Consider the following 15,652-nt stretch of genomic DNA (forward strand, 5'->3'; position numbering starts at 1 on the left):
GAAAGTTGCACGTTAACTAAGCAGCCAAGATAATAAATAACAATACTTTGAAAAAAGGAGATAGACTCATCCCAACCTGTTCCAATTCATCTGAGAACCAAATTCCTGGAAACTTGACAACAAGAAGCCTCTCATCTTACTCCCATCAACTGCTTTACAAGGTCTGCACCTCACTTAGGCATCAATTCATCTAAGAAACTACAATGAAAAAATGATGGAGACAATCATAAATTGTGATAGCATTGTTATACCTTCATCTATATTGAGTGTTCATGTCTGTGGTAAGCATGTGTCCATAAATAACCTTCTTGCTTTGGAGCTCACAGAAAGCTTGCTGCTGGAATTTATTTAACTTGAGATATTTGCTCTGAGAGTGTGAAAACATTAATTCCTTACATTCAAAATACTGATCACGGGTGTAAGAAAACACACAAATTCTGCCCAGTTTCAGTCTATCCAAAAGATTTGTTTTCTAAACCTCAGATTTGGTTTTGGTCTCCTCAGAAATTGGGCAGCATCAGTTTCTTAACTGAAAATCCTCTTCTCTGTTGCCACTTTCAGATTTTGTTTTCAGTTACCTCATACATTTTTTAAGTTCCTCCACTGACTGTTTTGTGATGTTATCTCTTATATTCCAAATATGATGTATAACAACCTCCCAGCTTACTTAAGTTTCATACACATGAGATGCTTCCCAGTTTTAAATTAGGTTTTACCTCAGTTTCTACAGTACAAATGTTAATTTCCTAAAGCAAAAAGTTTTATTCTAAAACAAATGAATTATGAATTGCATGTTTGCAACAATGTTTTATATACTTGTGCCATAACAGAAGCAGATATTGGTCAACTGTATCATGGTTGGGTCCACAGTTGTTGGTCACCATTTCCATGTTACAAAGGATGCATTCCAAGATTTGATCAAAGTTCTATGCCAAGTCCAAACTAGTCTTTGGTATATACCTAACAGTAAGAGTAGGTTTACTGGCAGACATGCAATACATCAAGAAGCTGCCTTTGCACATCTATTGGTCTTTCCGTACACTGGCCCATTGAAATCTTCAACAAAGTCTTCTCCAATAGAACATGTGTGCAACAATCAACTCCAGGGAACTGCCACCTATGCTCCCCTTTTTACTCTGGACTGATCATAAGCCAGGCATACTTGGTGGCTTGCAACCTGCAAATCCTGCCTCAACAGTGTCTCAGTTTTTAGCGTTCTCACCTCTGATGCAGAAGCTTGTGGATTCATGCCCCACTCCAGGACTTAAGCACAAAAATCAAAACTAATATTCTAGCTTTAAGAATGTTACACTGACCCAGCTATTGTCTTTCAGATATGGCTTAAAGCAGATCCTCAGGCTGTTATCCTTTTAATTGACAGGCATCACAAAGTTGCCTGGTACCTGAATCATAGTACAAGGTCAGAGGTTAATCATATGTTTGGAATTCTTGTGCCTGTACATTGATCTTATTTAATTTCAATTCCCATGCTGGTGATGTTTATCAATGGGACTGAATTTAAATAGAGAAGAGAGATTAGAAATTTCAATATTAAGGTTGTTCCCCTGAGTCAGTATAGGAATTGGAAACATTGAGGACTCTGAAGGATAGTACTTGGTCAGATTGATCCCTAAGTGGATGGTAAACAAAATGCTAGAGGATCTTTTAAATTCAAAGGATTATTGCTTTATAAATTTGGTGAATAATTAGCTTTAAACCCTTGCTCTGTATGAATTGTTGCATCTGTATCATGATGTGTAACAGAAAACAAATAGGAACTGTAGCTAAGGAATAAATGTTAAGAAGGTACACAGTGTAATTTTTCTCGGGCTCTGTAAGAGAGGGAGCTACTGGGAATCCCACCAGAACAGGCTGTATTAAATCATGCATTTTATGTTAAAAACACAATTTTATAACCGACAACATTTTGTTCTGAATATGCTTGCAACAACAATCTGAAAAACTACCAAAAACAACTCAGACATTCATGGTCATGACTAGTACAAATAGTTAGTGCCTGTCTTTGTGTGTAGCTTTAACATCTTTTAGATATGCTTTTACATCACAGGCTGAAGGGGTGACCTGATTAAAAGTGGGTAAAGTTATGAGAGTCATGGACAGGGTGGGTAATCGGAGCCTTTTTCCTAGGGTGGAAATGTCAAATGCTAGGGGGCATAGCTTAAGGTGACAGGGGAAAGTTTAAAAGAGATGTGCAAGGGAAGGTTTTTATACGGAGGGTGATAGGTGCTTGGAACACACGGTCGTGGCAAGTGCTAGAAGCAGATACAATAGTATTATAAGAAGCATTTAGACAGATACGTGAACAGGCAGGAAATAGAGGTATACAGACCATGTGCAGGCAGAAGGTATTACTTTAGAATGGCATCATGGTTGGCACAGATATGGTGGGCTAAAGGGCCTATTCCTGTGCTGTACTTTATATGTTCTTATTCACATTAAATGCAGATGAAAAAGGCTATGAATTTTTCATTCACTTAGACCATAAGGATTAACAGATCTTTGTAATCCTGGGCTGATATGGTGTAATTTAGTGTAAGCCAAGAGAAAGGCATTTATGACAAAAGTTAAGGAAGATCCAAAGCTGACCAAACAAGGCTGAATTCAGCCATTGTAATGTAAAGTTTCCTACAATTTTTGTAATAGTGTATTGCCTATTTTCAGTATTACCTTTAACAAAGCTAGAAACATATGTTTGCAAGATTTTACTGAACCTTATTTGTGGGTTCCTTAGCACTTTTTGATTTATTTTAATTTAAGCCCAATTATCTTATGGCTCTTTGACTAATACCTGTCATTCCTTTAATGACTTTTAGGGATATCGTGGAGCTACTGGATTACCTGGACCATCTGGGCCCAAAGGAGAAGGTTTCCCTGGTCCTCAGGCTAGTAATTGTTCTTTAACCTTAGCAAAGTGCTCAGAGACGGACAACCTTAAAGCACAGCTGAGTCATGCCTCCCAAAAAATGTGTATTGGGAAATTATAGATGAAGTCCAAAGGGCTTTTAACTCAATGCTTGCAAAAACTGATTTTTCAATATACACGCACAGACAACAAGTGCTGTTATTGTGTTGGCTGTGCTACTTGGACATAGAGGAATGCTTATGAAATGATTAGCAGTAGGTGGACCTAGGAAAAACAGCATTATGACCCATTTCCAAAGATATAATAATCTCTAAAAACAATGAAATTGTGTATTTTGTCAGAGAGGTTTAACAGCAATTTTAGAAAACTGCGTAAGTTTAATAAAATTCACAGTGATCACATTTAAAGTAGAAAAGAACATTTCAGTGAAACAAAATTGTAGGTTAATAGGTTTCAGTTTTTCTTTAACTAGAGACATAGAGTCATAGATACTTACAGCATGACTCAGTCGAATTTGTCCATGCTGACCAAATATCCTATTTAAATCTAGTCTCATTTTCCAGCATTTGGCCTATATCCCCCTACACCGTTCCTATTCATTTACCCATCTAGATGCCTTTTAAATGTTGTAATCATACCTGCCTCCACCACTTCCTGTGGCAGCTCATTTCATACATGCACCACCCTCTGCATGAAAGAATTGCCTCTTAGGTCCCTTTTATGTCTTTCCCCTCTCACCTTAAACCTACACCCTCTAGTTTTTTGACTCCCCCACCTTGGGGAAAAGAACTTTGTTATTCACCCTATCCCTGCCCCTCATCTTTTTATAAACCTCTGTAAGGTCACCCCTCAGGTTCCGACGCTCCAAGGAAGATATCTCCAGTCTATTCAGTCTCTCCCTATAGATCAAATCCTCCAACTCTGGAAACATCCTTATAAATCTTTTCTGAACCCTTTCTAGTTTCCCAATATCCTTCCTATAGGAGGGAGACCTGAACTGCAATCAGTATTCCAAAAATGGCTGAACCAAAATCCTGTACAGCCGCAATATGACCTCCCAACTCCTACATTCAATGCACTGACCAATAAAGTCAAGGATACCAAATGCCTTCTTCACCAGCCTATCCACCTGCTAGTCCACTTTCAAGGGACTATGAACTGCATGTTTTGGGTTCAGCAATACTCTCCGGGACCTTACCATGAGGCATCGAAGTCTGCCCTGATTTGCCTTTCCAAAATGCAGTACCTCATCTAGACCATAACAAATAGAAGCAAGAGTAGACCATTCATCCCATCAAATTTCTTGCCTGCCTCCATAACCTGTGATCAACCTGTAGTTCAAAAATCTATTTGATTAAGCTCTGCATAAGCACAATGATACAACGACGAATTTCAATGATTAATAAAACTTTGAGAGAAAAAAAATCCTCCTTATCTTTGTTTTAAAGGGACATATGAAAATATGAAATAGGAGCAGAAATAAACCATTGAACACCTGGAACTTGCTCTGCCATTCAATAAGATCAATGCTGATTTGCATTACAAGTTTCACATTCACATCTCCCCCCAATGATCTTGGATTTCCTTGCTGAACAAAATCTACTGACCTTTATGACCTATAAGTATGTAGGAATAGATGTAGATCATGTAGCCCATTGAGCTTGTTGTACTATTCAATAAGATCATGGCTGATCTGATCATCTTTAACCTCACATTCCTATCTTTTCCTCTTAACTTTACAATAAAGTTCTGTCTATCTCAGCCTTGAAGATACTTAATGACTCCAGCCTCATCAGCACTCTACAGTAAAGAATTCAACAGGTTCACTACCTGATGAGTAAATGAATTTCTCCTCGTCTATGTCTTAAATGTGTGATGCCTTATTCTGAGATCATACCTTCTTGTCCTCGATTCTCCCACCAGGGGAACAACCTTTCTGCATCTGCCATATCAAGTCCACTTTAACATCTTCAATGAGTCACCTCTCACTCTTCTATATTTCAAAGAGTACAGGCCTAACCTACTCAATCTCTCCTCATAAAAGAGTCCTTCCATACTTGTGATTAAACTAGCGAACCTTTCCTGGACTGTCTCAAATGCCACTATATATTTCCCTGGAAAATGGGTCCAAAACTGTTCACAGTATTCCGGCTGTGGTCTGACGAGTGCTTTGCATAGTTTGAGCAAAACCTGCCAACTTTTAACCTCCATTTCCTTTGAAATAAAGACCAACATTCCATTTGCCCTCCCTGTCACCCATTGTATTCGGATACTAGCTTTTTGTGATTCATGCACAAGAATTCCAAAACTCCATTGTTTCTGTAGTGTTTCTCCATTTAAATAATATTCATCTCCTCCATTCCTGACAAAATGCATATTTTCTGACATTATGTTCCATATTGCCAGTTTGTACTCAGTCACCTAACCTGTCTATAGTACTCTGCAGATTCTTTATGTCATCCTCACTACTTGCCTTCCCGCCTATTTTGTATCATCACAAATTTAGCTCTAGTTCATTCATTTCCCTCATCTAAGTCATCAAAGTATGTTGGAAAAATGTTTCCCTCATTCTAATGTATTGTCTGCCATTAGTCAGAAAATCTTCTCTCTCTGCTAATATACCATCTCCAACACCAGTTGGTTCTGATATAACGTGACAGTTCCATTCTCGTGCGATATCACGTTTAAGAAAATTGTGAAATAGCTGCGCTATCTAAACTAATGGGGCCAGAATTGCCAATACAGAGAAGGAAATTCTGTGTTCTAAAAATAATGGTCTAAATTCTTCAATTGCGTTAAAGCCAATTCATGCTGAAGAAACACAATATAGCAGAACTGACTGTTTGGTCTAATGTGTCCTTCAAACACTTCTGAAAATCCAAATACATTTCATCCACTACTTCCCCTTAATATATCCTGCTTGTTACCTCCTCAAAAATGTAGCAAATTTGTCAGGCATGATCTCACTTCCATGAAGCCATATTGACTCTGCAGGGTCATATTATGTATTTCTAACTACTCTGCTGTTACATCCTTTATAATAGACTCCAACATTTTCCCATGCGCTGATTTTATGTTAATTGTCCTATAGTTACCTGTTTTCTATCTCCTTCACTCTATATGTAAAGTCTGGTACTTTTCCCAATCTAAGGATTCTTTTGAGAATTGCCACCTGTGCATCCATTATTTTCTATCTTAAGAATATTCGATTACTCAGCTTTCTGAGGCAAAGAATTCAAAAGTTGCACTTTGCAACCTTCTGAGGGAAAAAAATGATTGTCTCCATCTCTATACTATAAAAGTACTACCCCTAATTTTAATAATTCTTTGGCTCTCTACTCACCAAATTGAGAAAACATCCTTTCATTGTCTACTAATTCAACAACATTCAAGATTTTATATACTTCAATCATGTCACCCCTCCCCCTCACCCTGTTTGATAAATGTATTGGAAGATTTGAGGATACTATAAGGGAAACCAGTAAATTTAGTATACCTGGATTTTCAAAAGGCATTTGATAAGGTGCAGCTTGGATGGAAAATTGAGTCATAGACAGTATTGTCTCTGCTTAGGATGCTTTGACTAGTTTCTACATGAACTCATTTTACCCGGATACTATATTTATGACATCAATAAAAGGGTCAACTCAATTTTAATCACAAAATACCGTAAAGACACAATGAGGTACGTATGGCTGAATATCATTTAAAAGCCTGCTCTTTTGCCATAAAGTTCTCAAATCTTACATTAACTTCTCTACCAATCCCAACATTAAGTCTTGGTCACAATCTTCATTTAAAATATTATAGGCTACCAGACTAGGACTAGGCAAAAGTGAGGACTGCAGATGCTGGAACTCAGAATCTAGATTAGAGTGGTTCTGGAAAAGCACTGCAGGTCAGGCAGCATCCGAGGAGCAGGAAAATCGACATTTCGGCAAAAGCCCTTCATCAGGAATGAACAATGCAGTTAATCTTGGCCAGTCTGCGTAGTCAACACTGATTAACTTAGTAAGAGTTGGTCTCGCATATGGTTGTCTTCTGTCTCTCTCTTTCTCTGTATCTGTCTGTCTGTCCAGCTAGTCAGAGCTCCACTGCAGGGCTAGGCTAAGAAAATTGCCACATGTAGCCTTTCTTATGCCTCCCTGCAGCATCCTTCCGGAATATTGCCTGGTCCTGACCAATCATAACAAGACATTTTTAAATTTTACTCCTGTACCACAATCGATCTTCCGGGTCAAGGTCACGGCATCCACTGTGATCCCCAATTCCACATATAAAAGACACTGGGGCTGCCCTTGCTGTCATCCTTCAGTGTGTCAAAACCATGCTCCCTTTCTTCGTACATGGTGATGGTGATGGCAAGAACCCAGGGCTCTGGCAAGTTTGCTTGTCGTACTTCAAGACACAACCAGTCTCATTTTCCAGACAAGTCCGTGATTGTCCTTTCTTGCCTTTATCTGTGAGGGTGGTTTGTGCTTGACCTGAAAGTCCCTTCCAGCCTGGCTGCTCAAAGGTTGCCCATTCTGGTTTTGGGCCTAGCAATTCAGGTCCTGGGCTATCTGGCCTCAGGAAGCGGAGAGCGGGCACAAACAAGGCATTTTCTATTTGTTAGCTGGCTAATAGTTGTATGCCAGAACAGTGCTGAAGCCTCAACTATTCACAATCTACATTAATGATTTGGATGAAGAAATATAGTAATATGAAAAGGAAGTTAAATGAGTAAGTAATATCATGGTATGTGGATTAGTTTGGTCATAAAAATGGAAAAATAGAATACTTTGTAAATATTTGTACCATTGATGTTGTAAGAGACTTGGGTAAGTTTGTGGAAGGAATGCAGAAAATTAGAATGCAGCAAGCTATCAGGAATATAAATGGTACAGTGACCTTTATTGCAGGAGGATTGTGGTAAAGAATACATTAAAAAAGTCTTGCTATGATTGTACAGAGTTTTGGTGAGACCTTATCTGGGAGAATTGTAACTTTCATCACCAAATGTAAAAAAGACGGACTGAATTGGAGACGGTACAGCAAATGTCCACTAATTTAGTCTCTGGATGTAAGGGTTAACATTCAAGATGAGGCTGAATAAATTGGACTGAAAATCTGGAGTGTAGAAGAATGAGAGGTGATCTTATTAAAACAGTCAAGATTCTGAAGGGGTTTGATAGATTAGAAAGTAAGTGATTGTTTCTGTTGGTCAGGGAATGTAAAACATGATGATACAGTATCTGCAACAAATCATTTAGGACTGAGGTTAGGAGAAATTATTTCACTTAAAAGGTTGTGAATCACCTCTGCTACAACGGGCTGTGAAGTTGCCATTATTGAATGCATTAGTCTGGGATAGACATACGCTTAGTGACTTAGGGGATAAAGTGAGATGGGGATTAGGGAAGTGAAGATGTAGCCTCAGAGCAGCCACAATGATAATAAATGGCAAGTAGGCCTACTCCTGCTCTTATTTCTTCTATTGCTATGGTTTCCTTCAAAACTGATTATTTTTAAAAGTAATTCTACTTCAATTTAATAACTGAAAGGATATCATGACAAGATTTCACTTTTTTGATTTTATTATAACAAAACAACTGAAAAAGATGACTAGATATTAACTTTGTAAAACAGTTCACACTTTAAATTGCAAAACAGAACAATCCCCTTTTTTATGTCACTGGGGTATAGCGTACTGAAAGTCAAGCCCCATTATTTCCAGAGTTGTCTCAAAATTTAAAGATTTTAAAATATGTTCACATCATTTACTGATATAGGTGATTTTCAGACCCAGATTGATAGAAAGCACAGTCCAGGTTTTGTACTTAACAAGAACTATAATATATTACAAGTAATTAATCTCTAGCTATAGGTAAACAGTTATAAGCTATTGATGTATAACACTACAAATACACACAGTCTTACGCTCATTCTCAGTTGCTTTTCTCCGGATACTTCCAATGGTTTACAAAGATACAGTGTGACTGATTAGCTGATAAAAGCTCACTTATCAGTTTTAACTTTAACTTATCAGCTAAAAGTCATAGCTTACAACAACAGTTGCAAGAAAGGGAACTGGTTTTCTTCATTTTAAAAATGGATTTTGACTGCAGAGAACAGAGAATCAGCTTCTGTGCTAGTGGAGATCAAAACACTTCTTTCTTGTTCCCAGCCCCAAACTGTCCAGTTACCTAAGGACTAATCACCTGATTGTTTGCTGACAAAAGGCTTTTATCATCAATAACTTGTGGCTAGTCCATGGACACTATGCTGCATCTACACATAACCCACTTGGATCCCATTTATCCACAGCCCAAACCTCAATTATTGCTTATTCAGACAGCTGTTAATACAATGCTTGCCATAAATGTCAGGTTATTGCTTTTGAAAACATGCAGTGCTTCTTCAAACTTTGGTTTTCAAACAGATCTTTCTAATTTTGCTTGAAAATTTTGCAAAAATAACAAGCACAGCCTTTACATTTAACAGAAAATACCCACTTCACTGATATACTGACATACAATTGATATTTAAATATCTTGGAGCCAGCCCAAGGTGACCCTTAATTCCCAAAATTTTGTCTTCTTTTTCACTTTAATTCTCCCAAGAGATTCTTCCTTTCGTATAAGCGAGGCAAGTCTTCCAGCCTCATTTTAACTCCTCGTGAATTTGACCTTTCCACTGGAATGCTTGCTTCCACCTGCATTCTTGCAATAACCCATATTTCCATTTATATGACCATGGTAAAGAGAATTACATGGGCCATACATCTAAAGAAATAATTAATAGCTGACCTTAAGACCCCCACTTTTTTTTTAGTTTGGAAGTAAATAGATTGTTCAAAGACACAACTATTTATATTTTAACATTCTGTATACTTTGGTGGGACTTTGGAGCAGTCTATCCACTGCTCGCACACAGATTTCTGCCATTGCCTCTGTATAGTGAGGTAGTCTTCATTCACTCAGACTTCAAATGAGTAGAATTCTATGGGGAGAAGCTACGTTAATGGTTGGGATTAGATGGCAGCAGTCAAAGGGGGAACAAAGACTGAGAGAAGGTGAGAGTGAGGTGACAGCCCTAAAATGTCTTATGGGGGACTGGGAAAGGAAGATGAATCATACGGAGAAGGACAATGTTGGAAGATATTAGATCAAGCATAATTTAGGCAACAGCAAGGGTTTGTTATTGACCAGGTCAGACTGCCTCAAAACATTTTAAGAAAGTAGCCCGGACTCTAACTTTACTAGTTGTTTTAAGCAGGTGTACAGTGGATATTCCAGGAGTGATAGAGTTGGCCCAACCACTTAATTTTAAACAAAACAGAATTTATTTGCAAGATTACCGAATTAAACATAAACAAAAGAGAACAGAATACAGAGTAACTTAAACTATCCAAAAACCCAACAGGGTTATCCCAACTTAATTATTCCAAATGCTTGCAACAATCTCCATAAACACCCCTTGACATGAAAAGGTAAAATCAAACACTGGGTCTTACAGGAGAGAGAGAGAGAGAGACAGATGGCAGAGACAATCAGCATGGCATACCTTCATCCATGTAGCTGTTTCTTGGACCAGCACTGGCAGACTGCCTGCTTTCAGTAAACAGCCAGACTACCTAAAGCAAAACCAAACCAAACCAGAGGTAGGGCTGAACCAGGAGAATTGGCCTCTCCCCTTTCATTACATAAGTGTTGTTTTTAAACTTGAAAGCCTTTTTCCTGGGATAGTACCTGTTTGCTACAATCAAACTGGCCCTAAAACCCTTCAAACCTAGACTTTTTGGAATCACTGCTTTTGCGACATCTCTGAAAAAAAAGCCAAGGACACTATAACCTTGTTAAAAGAGCAGCATCATCACACCTCACCTGTTTAAAAAAAAGAACCATCAATATCACATTGACAATAATCAAGCAAACATGTGCTATTACATTTTGTTTTTGTCTGTCTTACTCCTGCCACTGAACGCCACTGTTTCTCATTCAAGTCCCAACAAGGTGTTGACAATCACATTTTCCAGTCCTGCGGCATGTATAATTTTCAAATTGAAACAACAAGCTCCATCTAAACAGTCTGGCATTTTTGTCCCTAACTTTCTCCACAAACTTCAATGTGTTATGGTCAGTGTACATGATTGTCTCAGATATGTTACTGGTAACAGAAACATTGAAATGTTGTGACGCAAATGTCAAGCTCAAAGTCTCCTTCTCAACTGTTGAATGTCACTGCTGAAGAATGTTCAATTTCCTAGAGAAATACCTGATGGGTCTTTTTATATTCTTGTCATCTTCCTGCAAGAGCACACCACCAACACCCACATAAGTTGCATCCATAGACACCTTGAATGGCTTTGCATAATTAGGTGTGGCTAATACTGGGGTAATGGTTAAGACAGCTTTCAGGCTGTCAAATGCCTTCTGATAGACCGCTGTCCACTGAAAACCTTTGCCTTTCTTTAGCAACTCAGCTGGTGCAGCAGCCACACTACAAAAAATTGGTACAAATTTTCAATGAAATCCATTCAATCCCAGGAATTGGAGTATTACTCTTTTTGTCAATGGTATGGGAAATCACCAGCTACCTTTGTTTTTGCATCCCATGGAGCCATTTGTTCATATCCAGTAACATATCCCAGAAAGATGACTTGGGCTTTGGCAAATTCATATTTAGCCACATTTATCACCAAGCTTGCTTTCCAAAGTTGATCGAACAAGTCCGATAAATGTTACAAATGTTCCATGTGTGACGAGAAATCATCAGACCATCATTACATATGACATAATTGGGTAGTCCAGCAATGACCTCATTGGTTAGTGTCTGAAACATGGCTGGTGTATTTTTCATACCAAATAGCATGACTTTAAGCTGATGCAGTCTATTCAGCGTTACAAAAGCCAAAATTGTCTTTGCTCAAAATTGTCTTCCTTTGGTTTTCATTCCCTGTCAAAATACCTTTTGAACATATTCCCATCATACACTCTGTGAGATTTCTTTTTGGTTGGAGTCCTTATGAAATAGTTCACCTCACTCAATTTTCTTTCGATTTGACAAGGTCCACTAAATCTTGCTTTTAAAGGTTCACCTATCACTGGAAGTAACACTATCACCTTATCTCTGACGGCAAATTTGCGAGTTTTGATTTCTTGTCTGCTTCCTGTTTCAGTGTATGCTGTGATACTTCTAAATGCTGTCTAGCCAACTCCCTAGCTCTATTTAATCGTTCCCTACAATTTGACACATAGTCTAAAGATGTGGTCTCTGAATTCTGCCTTATCAATTTCTCCTTAATCAATTTTACCAGTTCTCTCATTTCATGCCCAAACACTAATTCAAATGGACTGAATATGGTTGATTCATTTGGTGCATCTCTGATCGCAAAAAATACAAACGGAATTCCTTTATTCCAATCATATGGATAGTCATGACTATAAGCCCTCAACATGGTCTTTAATGTCTGATGGCACCTTTCTAGCAGTCCCTGTGACTCTGGATGGTACGCAGTAGATTTGGATTGTTTTATTCCTAAACTGTTCATAACTTCCTTGAATAATTTTGATGTAAATTTTCACCCATGGTCTGATTGTATCTCTGTGGGTAGTCCATATCAAATGAAAAATTTGAGTAATTCCTCTACAATCTTTTTACCTGTGATATTGTGTAATGGAACAGCTTCTGGAAATCTAGTGGGCACATCCATTTTGTTGGCAAGTACCGATTCACACTTTGTGTTTTAGGTCAGGGCCCTATGCAGTCAATTAAGACGCTTGTAAAAGGTTCTTCAAATGCAAGAATAGATATTAAATGTCCAAGATTTATTACTGCCTGTGATTTTCCAATTACCTGACATGGCTGGCAAAATTCCATTACATCCATGTGCAATCCAGGCCAGTAAAATGTTTTTTTATTTTAGCTTTTTTTTCACTCCTCAATGATCCCCCTGGTGGCAGCTCATGCTCTGTCTACAACGCCTCCTTTCTATAATCCACGGGCAATACGACTTGAACTTCTGCCCATTTCTCATCTGTCTAAATATGTGATGGTCTCCATTTCCTCATTAAGATAGCATTTTTAAGATAATAGCAATCATGGATGCATTCAGATTATTCTTGTGTGTATGCCTTTTGATACAATTGCTTTAAATTTTCATTTTCAGCTTTAGCTCAGTTAATCTATCTGAGCTAAAGATGTTTGCTTTATCATCCATCTGTTCCTGGTTTGTGTCAACCATCCGATCAAACATGGTCTCTGCTAATTCCACTTCAACATTCTTAACTGTACTCTTTGATCTCTCCTGTTTCAACTTGTGACTTTGTGACCTCATTACCACACAGTCCAGAAAAATCCCGCGATTTGTGTCCTGCAATAGTTCAGTTGCCTGCGTTTGCACTGGCTTTTCAAACACAGTAAGCAGCACTCCTACCTGTGAATCAGCTATATCAAGGAGAATTTGTATTCCTGGAGCTGAGAGTTTGTCTAATACTACCACGACTTCTCCACTCTTCACGAGACACTCCAACCTCACTTTGCAGAATTCAGCACTTCTTCTCTCACCATGAATTCCCAATACTAACAATTGTCCTTCAGAGGTACATATCTCCTCAATCTTTCAACATGAAAGATTGAGAGGATCCTTAATATTGTACCCTCTTTACCTGCGTCTCCTGCCCTCTGTGAGTAATGGCAGGTATATGGTTTAAAAAGATCTGGCACTTCCTGTTTAACCAACCTCCAGCCAGGGTGTACATTCTGATGCAGCTTTCCAGCCTCCACTGTGCTTTCCTTTACCACTCCAGTAAAATTCACTGGCTTACCCTATTTTCCTATATCTGGCTTCCCAGAAGTTCATCAAGTCGCTTTTTCTAACCCACCAACACTGTGATTTCATGTGGCCTACTTTATTGCTTTAACCAGAGTACCTTCTTAGATTCCTGAAACCTCTGTAGACTAGTGGCACAAGCTCATATGCACTTGAGATAGCTTTCTTCACCTCATCATACGCCTCAATACCTCCTCTGATAGTGATGCAAATACCTCACTAGGCCATTCCATGAGTTTTTTTTGGATGAACAAAATCCGCCATGGTCACCGACAACCACATTTGTTTAGCCACCTTTTCAAATTAGATGAAAAAGGCTATCACATACTTCTCATCAAATTTAGGCAATGTTTGAATATATTTAAACAGTTTCTCACCAGGCCTTTGGCCACTATGGGTTTGCTCATCCTCATTCTCTTCCTCATGGAGCTTACCTTCAGCCTTCATCTCCATCCTTTTCAGACTTTCTTGTCTGAGTGCCAATTTCTGAAGTTCAAACTCCCTCTCTCTTCTTTTCCTCTCTCTCCTTTTCTCTCTCTTCTCTCACTCTTTCTCATTTTGTTCTGCTAAAGTGATTCATTCTTTTTCTTTTTCCTCTGCTTTTAATTGTAATTCAAACCGTTTCATATCTGTTGTCCTTTCCTTGTCTTTTGTCTCTAACTCAAGCTGCTTCATTTTCAATTGAATTGTAGCCATCTCTAAAGATTCTGGTGGCATTTCCAGCAAGTTAAAATGCTGAGCTATTGCTGTAATTATCTCTCTTTTCCTCACAGACAGAAGCAACTCCAGTTCCAGCTTATCTGCTAATTCCTGCAGCTTGGTCTTAATCATCTTTTGCAAAACCCCAAAGAGACTCCTGAAGAGCCATTGTTATCCCAAGCACTGTTTAAACCAACCAAATTCACCATCTGGAAGAAAAGACACTAACACCTACCACTCGCTGCCTTTGAGTCCAGCAACCCTAATCCCAAATCAGAACTATAGAACAAATCCTGCAAAAGGCCCCCAGTCTGTTACGGAGCATTTCCCTCAAAACATTTCAAGAAAGCATCCTGGACTTGAACTTTGCTAGTTGTTTTAAACAGATGTAGAGTGGGTATTCCAGGAGTGTTGGAGCTGGCCCAACTACTTAGTTTTAAACAAAACAGAATTTATTTGCAAGATTACCGAATTAAACCCAAACAAAAGAGAACAGAATACAGAGTAACTTAACCTGTCTGAACACCCAACAGACTATCCCAACTTAGTGATGCTGTTCTAAATACCTGCAACAATCCCCATAAACACCGCAAGAAAGGAAAATTCAAATGGGGTCTTACAGGAGAGAGAAATGGCAGAGATGTTCAGCATGGAATACCTTCTTCCATGTACAGAGGAACCTCGATTTCCTAGCATTCAATTAACTGAATTTTGGATGATCTGAACAAGATCTCAAGGTCCCCATGCATGGTTAACTATGTTATCTGGCATTGATTATCTGGCATTCGATTAACCGATCGAAATACTCCTTGCCCATGTCCTTTGGATAATCAGAGTTCCTCTGTAGCTATTTCTTGGACTAGCAACCTTACTATCAGACTGCCTGCTTTCAGTGAACAGTCAGACTGCTAAAAGCCAAATCAAACCAGAGGAAAGCTGAGCTGGGAGAACTGGCCACTCCCCTTTTATTATACAAGTGTATTTTTTAAAATGGAAAGCCTTATGCCTGAGGCTGTATCTGTTAGCTTTAATCAAACTGGCCCCAATATCCTTCAAACCTAGACTTTTTGGAAATGCTACTTTTCAGACCTCTCTAGAAAAAAATGCCAAGGACACCATAACCTTGTTAAAGGAGCAGCCTTGTCACAGGTTACACAGGGAAAGTCAATGTTGAAGCCCTGAGGGTTGAAGGTAACAAAGTGATGAGCATAGATGGTAGAGGAAGGGTAAATGGTGATGAAAAGCTGGTGAAGAGT

The 15,652-nt window shown here is 38.6% G+C and overlaps 1 protein-coding gene across 1 annotated transcript in view; it reads left to right on the plus strand.

Annotated features, from left to right (window-relative positions):
• LOC132815691 (collagen alpha-1(XXVIII) chain-like) overlaps positions 1-15,652 on the plus strand; it is a 238,398-nt gene that overhangs the window by 174,615 nt on the left and 48,131 nt on the right. Inside the window, exon 24 of the mRNA XM_060824756.1 lies at positions 2,835-2,903. Coding sequence (XP_060680739.1) covers positions 2,835-2,903 — 69 coding nt within the window. The remainder of the gene's footprint in view (positions 1-2,834; positions 2,904-15,652) is intronic.

Source organism: Hemiscyllium ocellatum, chromosome 5 (genome assembly GCF_020745735.1).
Source record: "Hemiscyllium ocellatum isolate sHemOce1 chromosome 5, sHemOce1.pat.X.cur, whole genome shotgun sequence".
NCBI classification, from domain to species: domain Eukaryota; kingdom Metazoa; phylum Chordata; class Chondrichthyes; order Orectolobiformes; family Hemiscylliidae; genus Hemiscyllium; species Hemiscyllium ocellatum.